Consider the following 20405-nt stretch of genomic DNA (forward strand, 5'->3'; position numbering starts at 1 on the left):
AGAGTAGTCTCCATAGATGTTGGAGGTGATCACCGAGAAGCTTTTTCCACGTCATGATCATAGCCCTAGGCCTCCTTTCGTAGAACAGCCGGGGACTGGGGCTGACGATGAGGAAAGGCTCATTGATGAGGAACTTGCGGGATTACAAAATCCCTTAGCGTATACAAGGTACCAGGTCCGGACGGAATTCCGAACCTGGCTTTAAAAGTAGCTACTGCAGAGCCTCCCGAAATGTTCAGGTCTGCTATGCATAAATGAGGGAATCTTCCCAGAGTTTTGGAAGCGGCAGAGCCTGGCACTATTACCAAACGCGGAGAAACCACTCGGAGACCCATCGGCATATATGTAGATCAATATGATTGATCGACACGGCGGGGAAGGTTCTCGAAAAGATCATCGAGGGTGCAAATGAGCTCTCGAGTAACCAATTCGGCTTTTGGAAGGGGAGGTCGACCGTAGATGCTCTCTAGTCGGTTACAAAGACCGCCGAGATAGCGCTCCAGCGTATCTGAGGATTCACTACTGGGCAATAGTTACTCTGGATGTAAGGAAAGCGTTCAATAGTGCCAGATGGGTGGCTATTGCCGATGCGCTCTGGGAATACCCGGGTACCCACAATCTAGTCCACAGAGGTGGGTCGGAAGTGCTTTCAGATAACCTCAGGAGCCCCACAAGGTTCCATCCAGGTTCTAGTGTTATGGAATATTATTTACGACGAGGTGTGGAGGGTTAAGTTCCAGGTGGGCGTGGAATTCGGATTAATAAACTGATTTGGGTTATGTTTGATTGATTTATTTACGATTATACTAGAGTTTTGTACGTTGCAAGATACTCGCAATAGATTGTTGTGCGCTGTTCATCATCTTTGAAATTAGCCCATTTAAAAGAAAACCAAGTAGGGTAACAAATAAACCAAGGGTAAGGTGAAAATAAAAATAAAACAACCGAAAAAAGTTTCCTTTATACACTTGCAAAATATGTACTTTCCTGTTCTTTATTCATCGTTCATACAAAATGCTCCATGCACTACTAAACGCTAAAAATAATATCCGAAAATAGATATTCCGCTTCGGTTCAACAATGGTTCTTCAGTAGAAAAAAAAAAGTTTAAACAAACAGCCAAAAAAAAAACAAAGTTAGATATATTTGTTCACTTCACGTACTAGGAATGGAATAATGAAGAAAAAAACGTGCGTCCGTTTGATTTGTGTGTTGCGTCGTCTGTCGGGTGACATTCTTCCGCAGCCCCCGTCAGTCTGGTCTGATGGTCTGATGTTGTACAGTCAAGCAAAAGGCAACGCGAAGCTGTCTACGGTAGGGATGTCGTATTTTCCTAATCGAGCTAATCGATTACGATATTACGAGAGTTACACGGTTTTTTTTGTCTGGGTGCGGACAGTTCGGTTGCCCGTGACTAGGGTGGGGGTCCGATGTTGGTTTTCTTGTGATGTTTGGGGTAGAAGGCAAACGGGCGCGCCGGATGGGCGATCTGATAAGCGTCGGTGTCGGGGGGCGTAGCACCACCACCTTATACGGCCTTGTAGTATCGGACGCACTTGGCATTTCCAGCGGTCATGGTGGCAGTCAGGTCGGTAGCGGTGAACTCACGGATGATGGTGGTTGGCTTCTCGCCCTTCTGTTCGTGCACGAGCTTGTTGTCGCCCTCCAGGGTGCACACCGACTTGACCTTGCGGCCATCGACGGTTTCCTCCTCGAACTCCTCGCCGAGCTTGAACTTGATGGTGGTGTTCTTGAAGGTCGAGGTGGTGTTGAAGGTGTACTCATCGCCCTCCTTGACCAGTTCGACCGTTGGCGAGATGCTGTTGCCGAGCTTGCGGAGCACCATGCCGACACCTGTGTGGAGGGTGAGGAGAGAGATGATAAGATTAGTGTTGTTGAGTTTTTGTGGGATGCTTATCGCCTAGGTTCCGGAATTGCACAGTTTTGCAACGAAAAAAAAAAGGTGATAAGGAATGCTGGCAATATATGGGGAGAATGTATGTAGGTCAGCGTCAGTTTTGAGAGCGATTGATGATCGTTCGACAGGCAGACAGGTGATCACATTTCATTGCCGACCAGTCAATGTTTGCAAATATTGTAACCGGCAAACACAGCCATATTTATAATCGGATTGATATTCCAGAGCAAAATGCATCACATGCAGACAGAGCTCTGATTACAGTGAATCATCGGCCCATATTCTACAAATGCCCAGGCAGACAAAAGAGTAATGAATTACGTTAAGTGAATAAAGCTGCGTTCTACCGGATTGCATAAAGAATACAACAGGTTCTCAAAAAATCTCGATAAGCTGTGCCATTTCGGAGGGGCATTCGATCAGGTTATGGGCCCAGAAACGCTTCCTGCAATTTCCTAAGGAATGGGTGTATAATTTCCTTCATGAGTTCCTCCAGCAGCTTCTTCGGCATTCTTTCTAGAAGTTTATTCAGTAATTCTGCAAATAGTTTCTTTAAGAATTGCTGGACTTTCTGAAAGAGTTGCTTCAGAAATCGCACCAATTGTTGCTTTAGTAATTCCTTGTACAGCTCCTCTATGAATTCATCCGCGAATTGCCTCAAAAGTTTCTGCAGCGATTCCTTCAGGAGCTGCTCTAGAGATTTTCCCAGAATTACCTTTCCTCCAGTAATTATTGCATAAATGTGTCTCTTGGAGGTCCCGCAGATTTCTTGCCGAAGTTTCTGCAGATATGCCTGCGGATATTTCAGCGGGATTTCTTTCAGAAGATCCTGGTAAGTTTCTTCAGGAATTCCATCTGGAAATTCTCCAAATAGAAGACATTTAAATAATTTCTCTATGAAATAATAGGAGTTTTTTTTTGCAATAATCTTTCTGAAAAACCTCCTAAGATTTTCTAGAGGAATCTTCAGAAATCGTGTTATGTGATCCTGTAAGAGATGCTTGTAGTTTCCTCAGGAATATTTCCAGGAGTTTCTCAAAGGGTTCCTCTAAGAGTTCTTCTAAAGGTAATTTTGAACGATTTTCATGAAAAACTCCAGGAGAAGTTTATGCACGAGTTTTTGGAACAATTTCTGAACAAAACATCAAAGAAACTCCTATAGCAATTTCAAAGGGAACTGGGACAATTGTTGAAAAAAACACCTAGAGAAATTCCTGCAGGGAAAAAAAAATCACAAAGAATTACGGTAAAGATTACGTATGTTTACCAAAGAGATTTTCAGCCCGAGGCTGGTTCTAGAAACAGGGAATTCCCGATGAAAGTTCACAAAGAATTCTAAAAGGAAAGAAAATCGATCATTAAGAGAACTTCTTAAAGAAATCCTTGGAGAAATTTCTGGAGGATTCCTTGGAACAATCACTGGAAGAATTCTTATAGGAATCCTTGTAGAAACGTGTGGAGCAATCCAAGCAAGAGCCTCCAGAGGATTCTCAATAGGCATTCTTGGAAGAATGTTAAAAAAGTTTCGCCAAAGTTTTCTCCAAGAATTCTTCATGAAACTTCTCCAGGGAGTCCATTTGAACTCCCTTTAGTAACTCATTCGTATGATTCGTTCAGATATTGCTTTTTTAATTCCTCCAGGAATGCCTGCTAGTATTTATCCAGAAATTCTTCTTGTCAGACCTCAAGAGATCTCTCCATGGATTTCTCTAAGAATTCTTTTTGACATTACTTCGCGAATGTCTCCCAGAATTTCTTCATGATTTTTTATAGGAATTCCTCCATAGAAATGCCCGCTGGGATTCCTGTAAGAAGTTCCTTTTGTGACATTTACAGGGATTTTTCGAACTATCATTCCAAAAATTCTTCTTGAATTTTCCACGAGAATGCCGGCTGTAATACCTCATGTGGTTGCTCCGGCGAGTTTCCTCAGGATTCATCCAAGATTGTTCCAACGATTTTTGCTGGGATTCCTCCAAAAATACCTCCCGGAATTCCTCCAGGGAGTTCTCTTGATGTTTCTCCAGGAATTTCTGATATGATTCTTACAGATTTCTCAAACATTTTCACCTGTAATGCTTCTTGGAGAAGGAATATTTCAGGATTAGAACTTGCTTAAGAAACCTGGAGAAATCTCTGAAGGATTCCTTGGAACAATCACTGAAGGGAGTTGTATAGGAACCCTCGGAGTAACCTATAGAGTAATCTCTGCAAGAGTTTCCAGAGGATTCTCAAAGATATTGTTGGTGGAATTTAAGGCAGGTTCCACCAGGTTTTTCCAAGAATTCTTCTTGGAGATCCTCCAGGGACTCCTTTGAATGTTCCTCCAGAAATGCCTGCCAGGATTCCTTCAAAAGTTATTTTTTTTAGACCTTAAGAAATCTGTCCATGGATTCTTGACATTTCTTTGCGGATTTCTCCTAGAATTTATTCAGGAATGCCTGCTGGGAAATCCTCTGTGAATTCCTGCAGAAGTCCCTTCTGTGGTTTCAACAGGTATTTTCCAAATGATTATTTCAAAAATCTTCTTGAATTTTCATTGAGAAGCCCGACTGGAATTTATCACGTGGCTGTTCCAGAGAGTTTCCCAAGGATTCTTCCAGAAAAATCCTCTTGGGATTCATCCAAGAATTCCTATAGGAATTCTTTTTTGTGATTCCTCCAAGAATCCTTCAAACAATTTTGCTGGGATTCTTACATCAATTCGTCCTTTTGATGTTCCTATGATTCTTCCAAGGATTCCCCTACGAACTTCTTTAGAAATACATCCAGAAATTACTGCTAGGACTCCTCTAGGTCTACAAAAAAAAAATCAACAGCCCAGAAATATACATCTCCAGGTATTTCTACTAGAATTTTTCCAGTTAATCTTGCTGAGTTTCCTCAAGCATGTTCAGCTGTAATATCTTCAACCATTGCTTCTGGGAGCTCACCAGCAATTCGTGGGACACCCTGAAAAAGAAATTTATTGAGGTATCTCAGTAGCAGTCCTGAAGCAATCCCAACAGGAGTTCATAGAAAATTTTGAAGAGGGTTTCCAGTAGGATTACGGAGAGGAATCCCTGGGAAAAATCTATCGGTATTGAATTTCTGGAGAAATTACACAGAGGAAATCTTGGCGTTCTAAAATACAGTAGACGTTCGATAAGTGCAACATGTTTACGTTTCACTTACCGAATGAAATACGATAACTGCAACAACTGACAGACGTCACATAACTGTCAGTTGCTGCAGAATGCATCCAATGTGCATTCGAAAAACATCGCATTGTAACAAAAGTGCATGCGAAAAACATCGCATCGCTGTTGACATTTTATTTCATGATTGACGAATAGCGGTGCGATAACTGCAAATTTTGTTGCATTTAGCGGACTTTTAAAAAGCATTGCAGTTAAAGCGTTTGCACCGAGCGAACTTCTACTGTACTTGATAGAATTTCTATAAAAAATCTTTGTGGAATTCGTTCATGTAGAGTAGAAATTCACTGGGAAAAGTTCGGATGGACATCTTGAGGTACAGTAGACGTTCGCTAACTGCAACATGTTTACGTTTCACTTATCGAATGAAATTCGATAACTGCAACAACTGACAGACGTCAAAGAACTGTCAGTTGCTGCTAAATGCAGCCAATGTGCATTCGGAAAGCATCGTACTGCATCAAAAGTGCATGCAAAAAACATCGCATCGCTGTTGACATTTCATTTTGACGGATAGCGATGCGATAACTGCAAAATTGTTGCACTTAGCGGACTTACAGTTAAAAGGCATTGCAGTTAAAGCGTTTGCACCGAGCGGACGTCTATAGGATACTGTACAGTAGTTTGGAGTTGACTATCAAATGCATATAATACTTTCAAGTACATTTTAGCGAAGTCCCAGATCATCCAAACTATTCTGAAGTTTCAAGTTTTGGCTGCTGAAATGTGTAATGTACTCTTACACCAAGAGCACACATATTTGAACTTATCCCATTTGGAGCACAGTTGCTATGGAACGCGAGTAAGAGTAATACCCAGAGCATCAAGTATCTGCGAGCGTTTTCAAAACTTTTTGGAGTTAAGGCCTCCAGATCAATACTCGTATCGTAGTATCGGATGCATGTTCGACTTCGGCAGAGTTCATTCTGATTCCGAATTCTGTGTTTCATTGAAGACTTTTACAATTCATGGCGTATGCAACAACGTCCAAGATCATCCAAAATGTGCTGGAGTTAAGGCCTTTAGATCTACACTCGTAACAGAGATTCGGGTACATTTACGATGCCTAGAATACTTTGTATTAATCGGTCTCGGGTATCATCTTCAACTCCTCTGCCGCAACTGCGAAGAAACAAACACGTGCAAAGCCCCCGAAAATCTCCTTCGGGCCAACGTCTTTCCGGCTTACATTCCACTTTGAACTTGTTGTGCTTCCCGGGAGTTTTTGGTTGATGTAATCCGACGCGCTTAGCTGATTATAACAACAACCCGATAAGATTTCCACCGAAATCGGTTTGGTGGGAACGAAAGATAATACCATTGGTCCCCTTATCTATCGCTGCTGCTATGCCCAGGGTACATGGGAATGAAAGTCCAACCCGAAAAATCGGGTAAAAATCCTCACCGGACGGACGGGACCGAGGACCGTTCGTTATCTGGACAGGCGCAACCGCCACCTTATGGGCTTATGGGTAACAAATCAGTCCGGTAGCTGCTGCTTATCGGTGTGATTAGTTCACCTAACACCGTGTGCTTTCCGAAAATAGAGAGGACCTATCACCGCAAAAGCAAACAAGTCGTCCGTTATCTATAGATGAGGAGGCCCTCCGTTGTGTGGTTAATCAATTATGTAATCGGGTGTGTAAGTACATACAAACAACGTGGCATTTTTGCTGCGCTCAATCAGTAGCGTGTCGCAGTCGTGGTACCGAAAGGGGAAGGGTACGCGATACACGACACTTCTTAAATTCGATATTGGTACAAATGCTTGAACTGCAATGCTGTTTAACTGAAACAAAACGTCAACAGCGATGCGATGTTTTCATGCGCACTGTTGTGCTGCAATGCGATGTTTTTCGAATGCAAGTTGGCTGCATTTTGCACCAGCTGACAGTTCTTTGACGTCTGTCAGACGTTGCAGTTACCGAATTTCATTCGATAAGTGAAGCAAAAACATGTTGCAGTTATCGAACGTCTTTTGTATTGTACCCATAAGTACGCTCGGTGTAATCTTTATCCGTCAAAATAAAATGTGAACAGTGATGGGATGTTGTTCCACGCAATTTTTTTTTGATGCTGTGCGATGTTTTCCGAATGCACATTAACTGCATTCTGCAGCATGTCACAATGCTTTGACATCTGTCAGTTGTCGAAATTCACAAGCAGCTCAGGTTCGATTTTGTTAGTGGATTGCCATTTGTTAAGCACAATCTAACGATAGATAGTGAAGTTTGCATGTCTTTACACCGATTTGTAAGTACAGTAGATGTTCGCTCGATGCAAACGCTTTAACTGCAATGCTATTTAACTGCAAGTCCGCCAAATGCAAAAGTTTTTCTGTTCTCGCACCGATATCTATCAAAACGAAACGTCAACAGCGATGCGATGAATTTTGAATGAACATTGGTTGCGTTGTGCAGCAACTGACGGTTCTTTGACGTCTGTTATTGAAATTGAAACGTACACTTGTTGCAGTTATCGAACGTCTGCTGTATACAAGAGGTGAACCCATATCGTTGACCTATATCGCATACCCTTTCTCCAGTCAGTCAAGTCAAGTACCCCGCCATCATCAGGAGACACTTGTTGCGCCGTGACTGACTGGCTTGATCCCCGGTATGGAAATTGCTGTAGAAAGAAGCGGAAATCCGCAATAAAAGAAAGTCTTCTCCGCGTTGATTCCTTCCTTCACGCTTGCATTGAAGTTCATGCACCTCACCGACCGACCAAACGACCAAACAACCGGACGGCGACGACAGGGCTGGCTGACTGCTGCTGCAAGCTGTCTTCTTCCGCGTCTAGTTACGCGTGAATGCATATGCTAATGCTAATCGGCACTAGTTGTCGCTTCTGGTTTTACGCCCAACGAGTAGGAAAGATGAAGCCGCCAGCCAGGCTGCTGGCGGTCACGTCACGTCTCCTCCAAGCTCGCTCAAGTGGTGCGGTGGGGCTAGCCAGACTGTCAGGCGACTCGCCCGCGCTGCATTAGTGTGACGGATGGTGGATGAAGAAGCAGCGGTGCCAGATCTACGGAAGTGTCCGTAGATCCACAGATTTGAACAGTTTCTGTGAGTTTACGAAGAACCTCTACAGAGAATTTGAAAACTCTTCGGAAATTTATACAGTTTAGGCATTCGAAGACCAGTTGTTCATCTTCAGATTCTTCTACCAAGAAATCTGGCACCCCTGTCGCGGCGCTTCTCTTTCACAGACCTCGGCGGCGACTTGGGTCACAATTGATCAATTGTAATTTAAATTAATCGAATTCTGTTGCCGGGACTTTCTCTCGTTTGATGGGCCGAGTCGGGTCCGGCCGGCCGGTCTCACACAGAATTCACCCGATCTGGATTATAATGGATTCTTGATTCAATTAAGTCTGGGGGGGACCGTCGGCGGCGGTCGGCAATAGCTGGGTGGCGGTGCGTCACAGAATTGTCGCTGGTCGGCCAGCCGGCCACTAGTCGCTAATCGAATTAACCTTTGCCTCCGCGGCTGCTGCCACCAGCCGTCAGCGCGCGCGGTTCTTTCGGTTTTCGGCGGCTCCCTGATAAATGAATCTGGGAAAGCACAATCCCCGTCAATTAGTACATGGCGGCACCGACAGACCGACCGATTTGGGGTTGGTGTGACACATGTGTGTTGTTGTGGTCCGGCTTGCTGGTGGGAAGTGATACGTTGCGTTGTTGGTTCCATAAATATGCCCCCAAGGAGGTGTTGATGAGTGTTGAATGGAGAGGTACACCACCGGCACTGACTGGCGACTGCTATAGATGACCGGTTGGTTGGATCCGGTTGATGAATGGGCATTAGTGTGGGTCATCGGAACCGTTTTCTCAGATCAAAGCTTTTTTGGTTCCGTTTCGGGTCCTGAGTATCTGTGCAAAATTTGAGCACGATCGGTTGCGTCTACACTTTGCGCATTGCAATTGAAATTTGTATGGGATTTTGTATGGGAAAACGTACTTTTTTGCATTTTTGTCATAAGTTGAAAAAGTTTGTCTGAAACTTTTTAACCGATACTGTAGAATAATAGCCTAGGATGCCCTGAAAAACTTTGTTGAAGACCGCAAAGCGATCCGATGCTTGTGAAAATAGTTATAACCAACGAACCGCATGCATGTGTTTATGTTTTTACATGTAAAGGAATAACAATAGCAACAAAATCATGCTGTTTCGCCAAGCAATGCCAACGCTATAACTTTTTTCATAAGCATCAGATCACTTCGGGGTCTTCGACAAAAATTTTCAGGACACCCTAGGCTATGTTTTCCTTTCATCGGTTACATGGTTTTAGAAAAATTCGAGCTTGTTATGAGAGAAATGCAAAAAAGTGTGTTTTCCCATGTAAAACTCCATACAAACTTCAAACGCGATGCGCAAAACGTAGACATAACCGATCGTGCCCAAATTTTGCACACTTCTTTGGGTCCTGAAATGAGATCATAAAAGCTTTGATCTGATGAGATATCGTTGAATTTTTCATTTTTCCATATAAACGATGACCCACTCTAATGGGCATACCTCGAGCCGACAGGACATCAAGGCACCAGGGGATGATGGGACATAATTACTTTCGAGTGTTGTTAACAATGGGTTCCCGAATGGAGGTGGAACGACGAGGCTGTGTGGGTGCTAATGGGGGTTAAACGCCGCCTAATTTGGTAATTCTTCTGTATGTATTCTCCGAGTAGGAGGCGTGCATCCTGATTCTGTATACAAAAATTTTAGGGTTTTCATACAAAAAAGCGTTACGGAGGGGGGAGGGGGGGTCGAAAAATGTCGATTTTAGCGTTACGTAATAAATGGATGCTGCTTAATTTAAACAACTGACAGACGTCAAAGAACTGTCAGTTAGCTGCTGCAAAATATAAAAGCCAAAGTGCATGCGAACCAACAACATCACATTGCTGTTGACGTTTAATTTTGACGGATAGCGGTGCAATAACTTTGCAAAACTGTTGCACTTAGCGGACTGCCAGTTAAAAAGCTTTGCAGTTGAAGCGTTTGAGCCGAGTGAACGTCTATTGTATCTATGGGCTGTCGTGGGCGATCTATTGCATCAGCATTAGTATGGGACACGCTTGTATGGAAAAAATAAATCCTCGCTCCAGTCGACTTTTTAGATCCCATTTAGGTCCCGTATTAACTGTACAAAATTTCAGCGCAATCGGTGAAACTATAATTTAGCGCAAGCGGTTCAAAGTTTTCATAGGATTTACTATGGGAAAAGTTACACTTTCAAACAAAAAATCCCAGAGGTCGTCCCTTGTCTCCTTAATTCAAATCGATCAATGCTTCTTGTAGAAAAATTATTTATGAAACTTTTCTTCGAATACCGCAAAACGATTGGATGCTTCTGGAAAAAGTTATTGATTTATTACCGATTAGTGATCCAACGAACGGCTTTTTGTTTTGTTTTATTAGCAGCACTGTAGCTGCTGCCTTGGCTGCTGCTGTTTCTGGGGGTGGTGATGCCTCCCGCCACCCCATGCAACAACGGCAGCAGCAGTGCTGCTGATAAAACAAAACAAAAAGTCGTTCGTTGGATCACTAATCGGTAATAAATCAATAACTTTTTCCACAAGCATCCAATCGTTTTGCCGTCTTCGAAGAAAAGTTTCATAAATGATTTTTCTACAAGAAGCATTGATCGATTTGAATTAAGGAGACAAGGGACGACCTCTGGGATTTTTTGTTTGAAAGTGTAACTTTTCCCATAGTAAATCCTATGAAAACTTTGAACCGCTTGCGCTAAATTATAGTTTCACCGATTGCGCTGAAACCTTGCACAGTTCGTATGGAACCTAAATGGAATCAAAAAAGTCGACTGGAGCGAGAATTTGATGTTTGTCCCATACTAATCAGCATCCATCATTGACCAGCATTCTGACGTAGCTGGCGCCGTTTTTCTTTTTTTTTTCTTAAGACTAGAAGATCACTAACACTTTTACATTAAAGATGCCTAATAGACCTGATCAGTATCAAATTGGTTCCTTGTGTTAATTTTATTTACGATTGCTATGATCTAAGCTTGATAAATTCAGATCCAGGGGCGTTTACCTAAACTCAAATCTACCTCTTCTTATACTTGTTGACGAAATTTTGGACAAATTAGCTTGTAATTAGTAGTAAATGACAAGAACAGTTATTTTGCCCAATTTCCATTTTGATTTGGATCATAAATTCTCTACAATTGCAAGTTTTGGGGCCACTGAAATGGTTAAAAGTGAGGTTACGAGATGTCACTGTATTGAACCAGAAACCTTCACTTGAAAGCCTGCGTTACTAGTTTCAGCAATAGTCGCAAAACTCTCCTAATCGTTTATCTGGAAAATTTCAGCGAGCGGCTTGCTTCTAACAGTTTACATTGACTAATTAGTAACCATCGCCGACGTTTCGGTCTGGCTATTGGACCATCTTGAGGGCTATCCATATTGTTTATGAAGCTTCTCTAAACTTGTTTCTAGAAACCAACCTGATTTTTATTTTAAATTTTTGTCCAAGGAGTTTAAAATGTCAGAAACATTTGTTACTGTACATAACTGTTTAAATCCAACCTTTGTTTAGGACTATGTTGCAAGATCATCGTCAATTATCACCTCTCACTCGTAAGGTGTGGATCACACAAGCGTTATACCCATCTAGATGGAGCAACCCTGGAAGTGTTTCAGAACAAAAAGCAACATAATTGAAACATTGAAACAATTTTCATATGAAATTGTTACAAATTCCCGACAAAAAACATACCACGGTTACCTTTTGTGTAACTAGTTAGGGCTAGTTTTAGTACAAATTTAGGTGGATATTTATGCCCGCAAACTTCTTCAACTGATATAAATATAATAAGGCTGACACAAATTTCGATTTTCTCTTATGTCACCCCCCCCCCCCCTCGGAAATTTTTTGTCGGAATTCGACTTTGTGAGGGGGGACACAAATAAATTATTTAGAAAATTTAATAATTTTAAAGTGAAATAAAAGTTTTCGAGAAAATTTCTTAACAAATCCGATGAGTTTGACGATTTTGCCCAATTGTTTGGGTAATTTTTCATATAATACATTTATTATTTATCATCCCCCCCTTGACGAGTCAACAAACAAAGTGACAAAAGAAGAAAATAAGATTTGTTCCGGCCTGAAAGATATATAATATGACCTATGACATTGTTATTAAAATTTTTGATATGTATTTAAATTTTGCTGTACAGTAGTCGTTCGCTCAACTGTAATGCTTTTTAACTGCAAGTCCGCTAATTGCAAAAAAAATAATGCAGTTTTCGCACCGCTATCCGTCAAAATGAAATGCCATCAGTGATGCGATGTTTTTACATGCAGTTGTGTTGCAATGCGATGTTTTCCGAATGCACATTGGCTGCATTCTGCAGCAACTGACAGTTAGTTGACGTCTGCCAGTTGTTGTAGCTATCGAAATTGGCAGTTGGAATACATCGCATTGTATCAAAAGTGCATGCGAAAAACATCGCATCGTTGTTGACGTTTTATTTTGACGGATTGGCGGTGTGATAACTTAAAAATTGCTGCATTTAGCAGACTTGCAGTTAAAAAAATATTGCAGTTAAAGTGTTTGTACCGAGCGAACGACTACTGTATATCAACTTTTCAGATACAGCTTCTGAAATGAGTTGCGGCCAATTGAATCTAGAAAGGCTAAATGACACCGACTGAAAACCAGATGTATGATATGCAATTTAATTAATATTAGTCAAATGTTTGCCTGTCTGTATTGATAGCTTTAGATAACCGTGATTTTACAATACATTTGTAAGGAACTTGTTGAACCTCCAAGGATCTCGACAACACTTAGCAAGCATTTGTGTTAAGAAAAGAGTTGAAAGCTAATGAAAATGAAAAGAACTGCTTAGAAATCACGGAAATCTAATATAGAGCCGAACGCAAGGCCGAACGTACGTAGTAAGCAACGAATAACAATGCGAAGCGAATGGCGCATCGCATCACATCGGTGATGGCTGGGTTGCACGTTTGTTCGGTACAACCCGTTTGCGGGCATCTTTCTCGACTCGCTTCAGCAAAGAGGAGTGAGTATCAATGGAATGAGGTGAATATACGGACCCTTGCTCATATTGTTTGAAGCAATATAAGTGACGAACGGATGAACCGATTGGCATGATTTTTGCACGTTACATTCGTCTTCAGGTTAGCTGTTTTTTTTATGTTGAAAAAGTTAACAAAACCAACTAAAAAAATCTAAACAAAATTATAAAGCATTTATATTATTAACAAATCCAGAGTGCGGAGCTGAAATGAGCTCAAACTCAAATTGTCAAACCACTACAATTTTCAATGACAATACATAGAACGTTTGCCAAAATAGTTAGGGATTTCTACCAGAGTCCCTTCCAGGAATTCTGCAAGAGTTTTCCACGGAGTATCTGTTGGAGTACCTTCCCATGTTTCTTCCAGTGCTTCCAGATTTTTTCACTGGATTCCTCTTTGAGATCCTTCCAAAATTATCCAATATTCCTCCACAAGTTTGTCTTAGTTCTCCGCGATAGCTTTCCAATAGTTTCTCTGTCGGGATTGTTACGAGATTCTTGCAGCTGAAACTCCTTTAGAAAACTAGGGAGGAACTCCAGAAGCTCACAAAAATTTCTTGGAGAAATTACTGGAAAAAACTTTGGAATAAATTTTGGGAGCAAATTCGTGAGAAACTTCTTAAGAAATCCTTGAAAGAACTCTGGTAGAAACCCCAGGAATAGCTCATGTACCAACTTTGGGAGAAATCCTAGGTAGATCTCCTGAGGAAGTCCCAAGAAGAACACTGGAAGGAATCGCGCAAAATCTCGCAAGAGGAATCCCGAGAGAAATTCTGAGAGATATTACACAACTTCCACGATTTGTCGCGTTAGAAACGTTAGTAGAAAATTCGGGATAAATCCTGGTAGAAATCCCACGATTTTTTCTTTGAACGAAACGTAGGAAAAACTGCGAAAAACATCGCACGTGGGACTCTGCTGGGATAGTAATACCAGGAAAACCTCGCTTTGCGAATCTCATTTCAGAGGAGTTTTCATCACTAAGGCCTATAAACGCTCAATCACTTACAATTTGATTTTTTAGCACAACCGAGAAAGGGATCACTATATTTTCATTCCGTTTCAGAGAGCGAGCAATGGCGCTTAAATCTAGGTTTTCGAGCCAGGGCATAAGGGGAACATCCTATGTGCCATCGGTCCCATCCCAGGAAGAGGAGCCTAAAAGGAGTGACATTAACTTTCTTAGCAACGTCACTTCCAACTTTTACACCGCATACCATACGGAGCGGTTGATACGAGCTATGTCTCTAGATGTCCCCCCGTTCTATGGTTTTAACTTAGTATTCAATGACGATGCACAGTAGGCCTGGCGGCTGCGTCACTGATTCACTGCAAGCATTGATAATGGCAGGAAAATGATAGAAGTAGTCGAATTTATCTTTTTCCAAAATTCCTTCAAGTGATGACTATGTATGTGTAGACAAGACTAGACTAAAACATGTAGTTCAAGCTCATGTTCGGAATAAGAAAACACTGCATACTCGAAAACTTCTTATATTCATACTAACGATTCTGTAAACTCTATGAACGCCTCTTCTGAGTAGATGTACAAGTAGTAAAGTTCGCTACTTTTTATTTATACGACCTACACACTTAAAACTGATTCTCGAGCTCGGCAGAAATATTTGCTGATTCCGAACGGCAATTCCTAATTTTGCTGATATTTCAGCAAACAAAATGTTTTTGCCGAGATGGTTCAAAACATTTTACCGAAATATCAGCACACTGTTATAAAAATTGGAAAACTGACAGCATTTTTAGCTGAACGTGTCGGTGAACACGAATTTTACCGAAATCATTAAACGAGATAACCGAGATATCAGCAATCATGTAATCCTTTGCTGAATTTCGGCAATGCAACTGTCACTTTTACCGCCGCCATGTTTCGGCGAAAAAAAACAACAGATCAGTGGTAGTGGTGCTGAATCCACATGAAGTGCATTTCCAAGCGATTAAGAAGTTCAAATATGTAAGAATTAAAGACCTTCTGTAAGTAAATTATTGCTAATTAGCGTCATTCAATTTATTCTAGAATAGCAGTCAGTCACATCCATTAGTAGCTGTTTTTCGAGGAGCGGTACAGCTCTGCGGAAGCCAATCTTGATGAATGGAGGAACCCCGAGAGGAGTAAATGCTTTCGGCAACAAATTGTATATTTTTCATTTCAATTTTATGGACCAATGAAAAATAAATGTTCGAAAGTACAACTTGTTTATTGTGTTTTCATGTGGGTTAAGAACTCTTAATTTTATTTATTTGTGCAATTCTCAAAAAAAAAAAACAAAATCAAATGCCGAGATTCAGCAAATCCAATTATGCTGGGAAATGATTTTGCCGAGCTACGGCAAATATTTTTGCTGAGAATCTCGGCAAAATATCAATAGCTGTCATTTCTGTGATTGCCGAGGTCCCGGCATTTCCAATTTTTGCCGAGCTGGTTGCCGAGCACTCAGCGGTGCCAATCTCGGCAATCGGTTTGCCGAGATTCAGCAAAAAAAACTTAGTGTGTATGTTTCAATGAAAGGGTTCAGGAAGTGTTTTCTTGTTAAAAGACCTACCAGTGAATTTCGTGGTAAAGGTTTCGATCGAATTTGAAAAAAAAATATTTTCTTTGATGTTGGTAATAATTTGTAATGAAATTTTTATAGATCTGCTTGCCTTTAAGGAACTGCAGAAACGTGCTTATAGGGATTCTGCAATATATTTTTTCCGGAGAAATTTCTAGTAGAATTTCGAACTACTTGGGCACCCGCGTCAATTCTCGGCACCTCACAGCAAAACAAATCAAAATATCATTTGCTGCATATTTTCTGAACGCACTTCCGTAGGTAATCATCTCCCGCAATATTTCCGCAACGGGATCCACAGTCAATAAGCTAAAATTTCACTCTGTATCCGCACAAGTGCTCAAAACAAATATTACACGCAGATGAGTGCACTTCGGCAGCACAAAGATGGGTGCCGAAGTGATTCCCCATTTGATTTTGCTGGAAGTTCGGCACTAGTGCCGAGAATTGGCGCTGAACTAGGTGCAGTAAACAAGTTCAAAATCAACTTTCCGGCAGAAAATCTTCACAACAATCACTGTTAACAACAAGTTCACGAAATAAGGTATCCTGTTTACCTGTTGTGCAGGAAATAGGGTCGAAAGCCCTACCATTCCTGAACAAGTTGGTGATGATATCCCAGTACATTTGATTTTTGCATTTGATTTTTTATCATTATTTTGAGTGAAATTTTTTAAAACAATTGAGGTGACATATTAAATTCTTTAGCCTAATTTCAATCGATTGCTAGTGCAAAGTAAGTCAAGTTACTGGAAAAAGTAGAGAAATAGAGCTTGCTGACGTTTATACACCTCTCTCTTTCAAGCATACAGGCGGGATAGGATTTGTTTTCATCGGGAAACCCTTCCTGATGACAACAAATCCTATTCCGCCTGCATGTTTGAAAGAGAAAGGTAAATAAACGTCAGCAAGCTCTATATGAAGCTGCAAGAACATTGGGAGTGACGATGCTAAGAAAGTCAATGTCACTCCATTTAGGCCCGTGGTCACCAAAGTGCGGCCCGCGGGCCGCACGTGGTGTCCAGTTCTCTACGTTGCCGAAAAATTTCTTGCAATATTTCTTATGGAAGTTGTTCTACTCCAGAAATAATCAAGAATAACTTGTTGAATGTTTCCCAAATCGATCCAGGTGTTGCAACACAAGCAATTGAAAAAAATGGGCCTGAGGATCACTGATTTAGGCGTATCGAACATCGTTATCGGACGACCGACAAATCGGTAGGTCTGACCACCCGGAATCCGACACATTCGGCCCAAATGCGATGGAGGTTTGCTTTACTGATTGATTTTGTTAGCCAATCTGTCAAAAAGGATGCAATTAATCCATCAAAACACAACGAGAAGATAAAACATTTTCAGCTCACCGAACATATTAGAGATAAAGGATTCTTATTGGTGTGTCCTGTTGACGTTCAAATTAGCCAAAGTTTAATTTTTCGGTGGAATATTCACCATAACTATAAAAAAAATGTGCAAAATATCGTTATCAGCACAACAGATGAACTTTGTCATACAGTGTTTAGATTCTGACAAACGCTTCTTGTGGGCTATGGTTGTCTAGAAACAACCATGCTTTTGTTTCACTAAACAGGGCTTATGCTGCTCTTGAAATGGTGATTAAGAGTTCAGGTTTTAACCACTGATAACGCTGATAAAAATTATCAAGTGAGTGTTTATCATCAGTGACAATTGATAAGTTTGATGTTTTCTAATTTCGTCCATCGTACCAGAAGACATTAGATTATCCAGCAATTTCCAGCAGGCAAAGGCTGTCACTGACAATGACTCACTATAAAACTTTCCATTCTTTCTTTGCTCAATGCTCATCAGTCACATATGTACCTTACAACATGATATGCTTGTTTTGACTGCAGCCATCAACCGCGTCGCTTCTTTTCCGAGAAGGTGCTGAAATGCAGGAATTAGCAACTTGTGCACTCTTGGGCGTCGCTTTCATTCTGGTGGTGCAAATTTTCCACACACTCCCCAAACACGATAAAATTATCTAATTTTGACCGACCTTGAATTGATCTCTTCGACAGCGGAGGAGAGGCAATCTGTTATTGCTGTAATTACATAAACAATTTTTCCGGTACATTGCCCATATGTGAAAGAGGAGTAAAGGTTCATAAAAACGTCACGAATGATGCTCATGACTAAGAATGTATCACTCTGAGGATTTGATGGTTCAAAAAAGTTCATTACAGATTGAAAATTATTTATCATAGTAGGCCAACAACATTTATTTGAGATTGTTTACAAAAGCAGATAATTCCAAGTCGCTCATCTTGGTTATTATATTTACAGCCTGCTTCGATTGAACTGTTTCAATCAAATAAATGCACATGAAAATGCGATTGCTTTGATCGCCATAATTTTCAATATAAACCTTCAATTTCAAACAGTTCTACCCACACTGATGAGGTAAATAAGAGCCGACTGTTCGGTAAATTGATAATAAATCACACGACGGAATGTTTGCATTTGCATCTGACCGTTCGGCGCACGGAACACGACCGACCAACGGCGTCCGCAGTTCAAAGTTCACTGTTCATCGGCGGCGGCGGAGGAGAGTAGACCGATGAAACACGTGCTCGGCTCGACCCACTTAGGCGAGGATCTTCCGCATCGCGTTCCCTCTATCGTCACCATCTATCTACCAACCAACCTATTTAGAAACAAATTGTTGCAAAGACAGACGGGCGGCCGACGTAACACACCGGACTCCGTCCGCCAGATAACGTCCGGCATTACAGCGAGGCAAAACTTATTCCCTCTGCTTGGAAATGTTTCCCGCCGCCGTTCGCGTGATGCTACGACGTACATAACAGTGATTCTCCCGTCGTCCTTCACCCTCCCTCCTCAGGAGCCGCGGAGACTTGTTATACTTGCTCAATTACGTCCGCCGCGAACGACGACGATACATGTGTCGTACGTAGAGAGAAAGTTCAGTACAAGAAGGAAGCGTGTGTAGATGCAAGCGAGGCAAAAAGTGTCACAGAAGCTAAATAGATATGGATAACAACTATCTACACATGGAACGAACTCACATCGTAATGTAGCTAGCTGCCATACTTGGACGACTGCTTGGATGACGAAGTCTTCGGTTTATGAATGAAGCCCAACTAGACAGACACGAGCAGTGTCTGGAAATAAGAGTAACTTCTTGCAACATTATCTCGTCGTCACGTATCGAGTTCAATGACCCTCCGTCAGCAGCCAGCATTGGCCTACTGCCATGAATCCTTAGAAACGCTCTTGGGGTGATTCTTTTTGGAAACGCTAACTCCCAAAGCCAAAACACATCGGACGATGCGACGGGGTGTGTCTCCCATTTCATTCCAATTAGAAGAAGACGGAATCTCGCGCATAGCATGCTACGATTATCCAATTTTGACCTTTTTTCGCTTTCTACTTTTCTCCAGAATCGCGCCGCGCGAAACGTGTTTGATTGTATAAAAATGTTAACAATGTGCTATACAGAGGGAGATCGGAATCACGCCACACCACACTAGAGAGTTGAAGAAGCTGGCTACGATGAGTAACAGCAAAGAATGCAATAAAAAGGGGATGAAAGGGATGGCGAAATGAAACCAGAACCGCCAGAAGAAAAACCGGCCGGCTTTTTGGCGCAAACGCATCGACTCGCAAGCCGGTCGTACATATCGTACGATTTTCGCTTCGATATGGTGTGTGGGGTTTTGTGTATGTTTGGTCTCGTGGAATCGTTAGGGCGTGAAAAAATGAAGTATCCAAACCACATACATACTGTCCCAGCCCACTCACTAAGTTCACATCCGGTGTTGGGTCATCGCCGAAGAACTGCGGCGACTTGGACACGCCACTACGATCAACGGACAAACTCCGGAGTCCGCTGACTCGAGTAATTGGTATTAATTTATTCAACGCGACTGCACTGTGTAATTATCGGTTGTCGATGGCTATCACACATCACATCATATCACATGTGGGTTAACATATATCACCAGACATTCCTCGTGTAATATCGCAAATTCCACACACAATCTACTCACCGAGAGCCTTCATGTAATCATCGAATCCTTCGGACTTCTCCATCTTGTACTTCTTTCCAACCCAGGCTGCCATTGTTGAAGAAGGAGATGTGTTTTAAAGCGTTCAAAAAATTCTAACAGGAACACAAAGCGAGGCACCGCACTAAACGACTGTAGGGATCCACCGGTCACACTGGAATACACCGCTCGGGTGCACTTCGGGTGGGTTTTATATCAAGCCGCCGGCAGCCGCCCGCCCAGCCGGCCCGACCAGCGCACGAACACACACAGCAAACGCGCCATGTGCACACCACGGCACGGTAGTGTTCTTCGTAGCTTCGCCGCTAATCGCGGGCGGTGCACTAAGGTGCGATTGGTAAAATTGGGTGGCCAAAATTATTTTCAGGTACATTTTCACATTACTAACTTGAAATTAGATAGCATGAAAACAAGATATAGGGACCAGACTCCTATTATGGACCCTTTTCCTATGGTGTCATAGTTCTAGATTGAGTTGAAATAATGGTGAAAGTAACATGATTGATTTCTCTTCATCGACTCGCTCTTCTTCAAATTAAAGTGACAAGATGCAAGTAAGGTTGCACTTTTTCGCTATCAAACACTAGGTTGGATGC

At 41.8% G+C, this 20405-nt stretch overlaps 2 protein-coding genes across 2 annotated transcripts in view; both read right to left on the reverse strand.

The window, feature by feature from the left end:
- LOC134291783 (uncharacterized) overlaps positions 1-20405 on the reverse strand; it is a 320651-nt gene that overhangs the window by 281395 nt on the left and 18851 nt on the right. The window lies entirely within an intron of this gene.
- Positions 955-19980, reverse strand: LOC115271096 (probable fatty acid-binding protein). Its single transcript, XM_062859630.1, has 2 exons — positions 19792-19980; positions 955-1854 (listed from the first exon to the last, which is right to left on the reverse strand). The coding sequence occupies exons 1-2, from the start codon at positions 19862-19864 to the stop codon at positions 1529-1531; spliced, it is 399 nt and encodes a 132-aa protein (XP_062715614.1). The 5' UTR covers positions 19865-19980; the 3' UTR covers positions 955-1528.

The sequence above is a fragment of the Aedes albopictus genome, chromosome 3, assembly GCF_035046485.1.
Source record: "Aedes albopictus strain Foshan chromosome 3, AalbF5, whole genome shotgun sequence".
NCBI classification, from domain to species: Eukaryota; Metazoa; Arthropoda; class Insecta; order Diptera; family Culicidae; genus Aedes; species Aedes albopictus.

Excerpts from the sequence above, each read along its gene's own strand:
- LOC115271096 (XM_062859630.1), bottom strand. The coding sequence starts at position 19,864 with ATGGCAGCCTGGGTTGGAAAGAAGTACAAGATGGAGAAGTCCGAAGGA. Across the intron at positions 1,855-19,791 it reads TGATTACATGAAGGCTCTCG|GTGTCGGCATGGTGCTCCGC; the intron begins GTGAGTAGATTG and ends CCCTCCACACAG.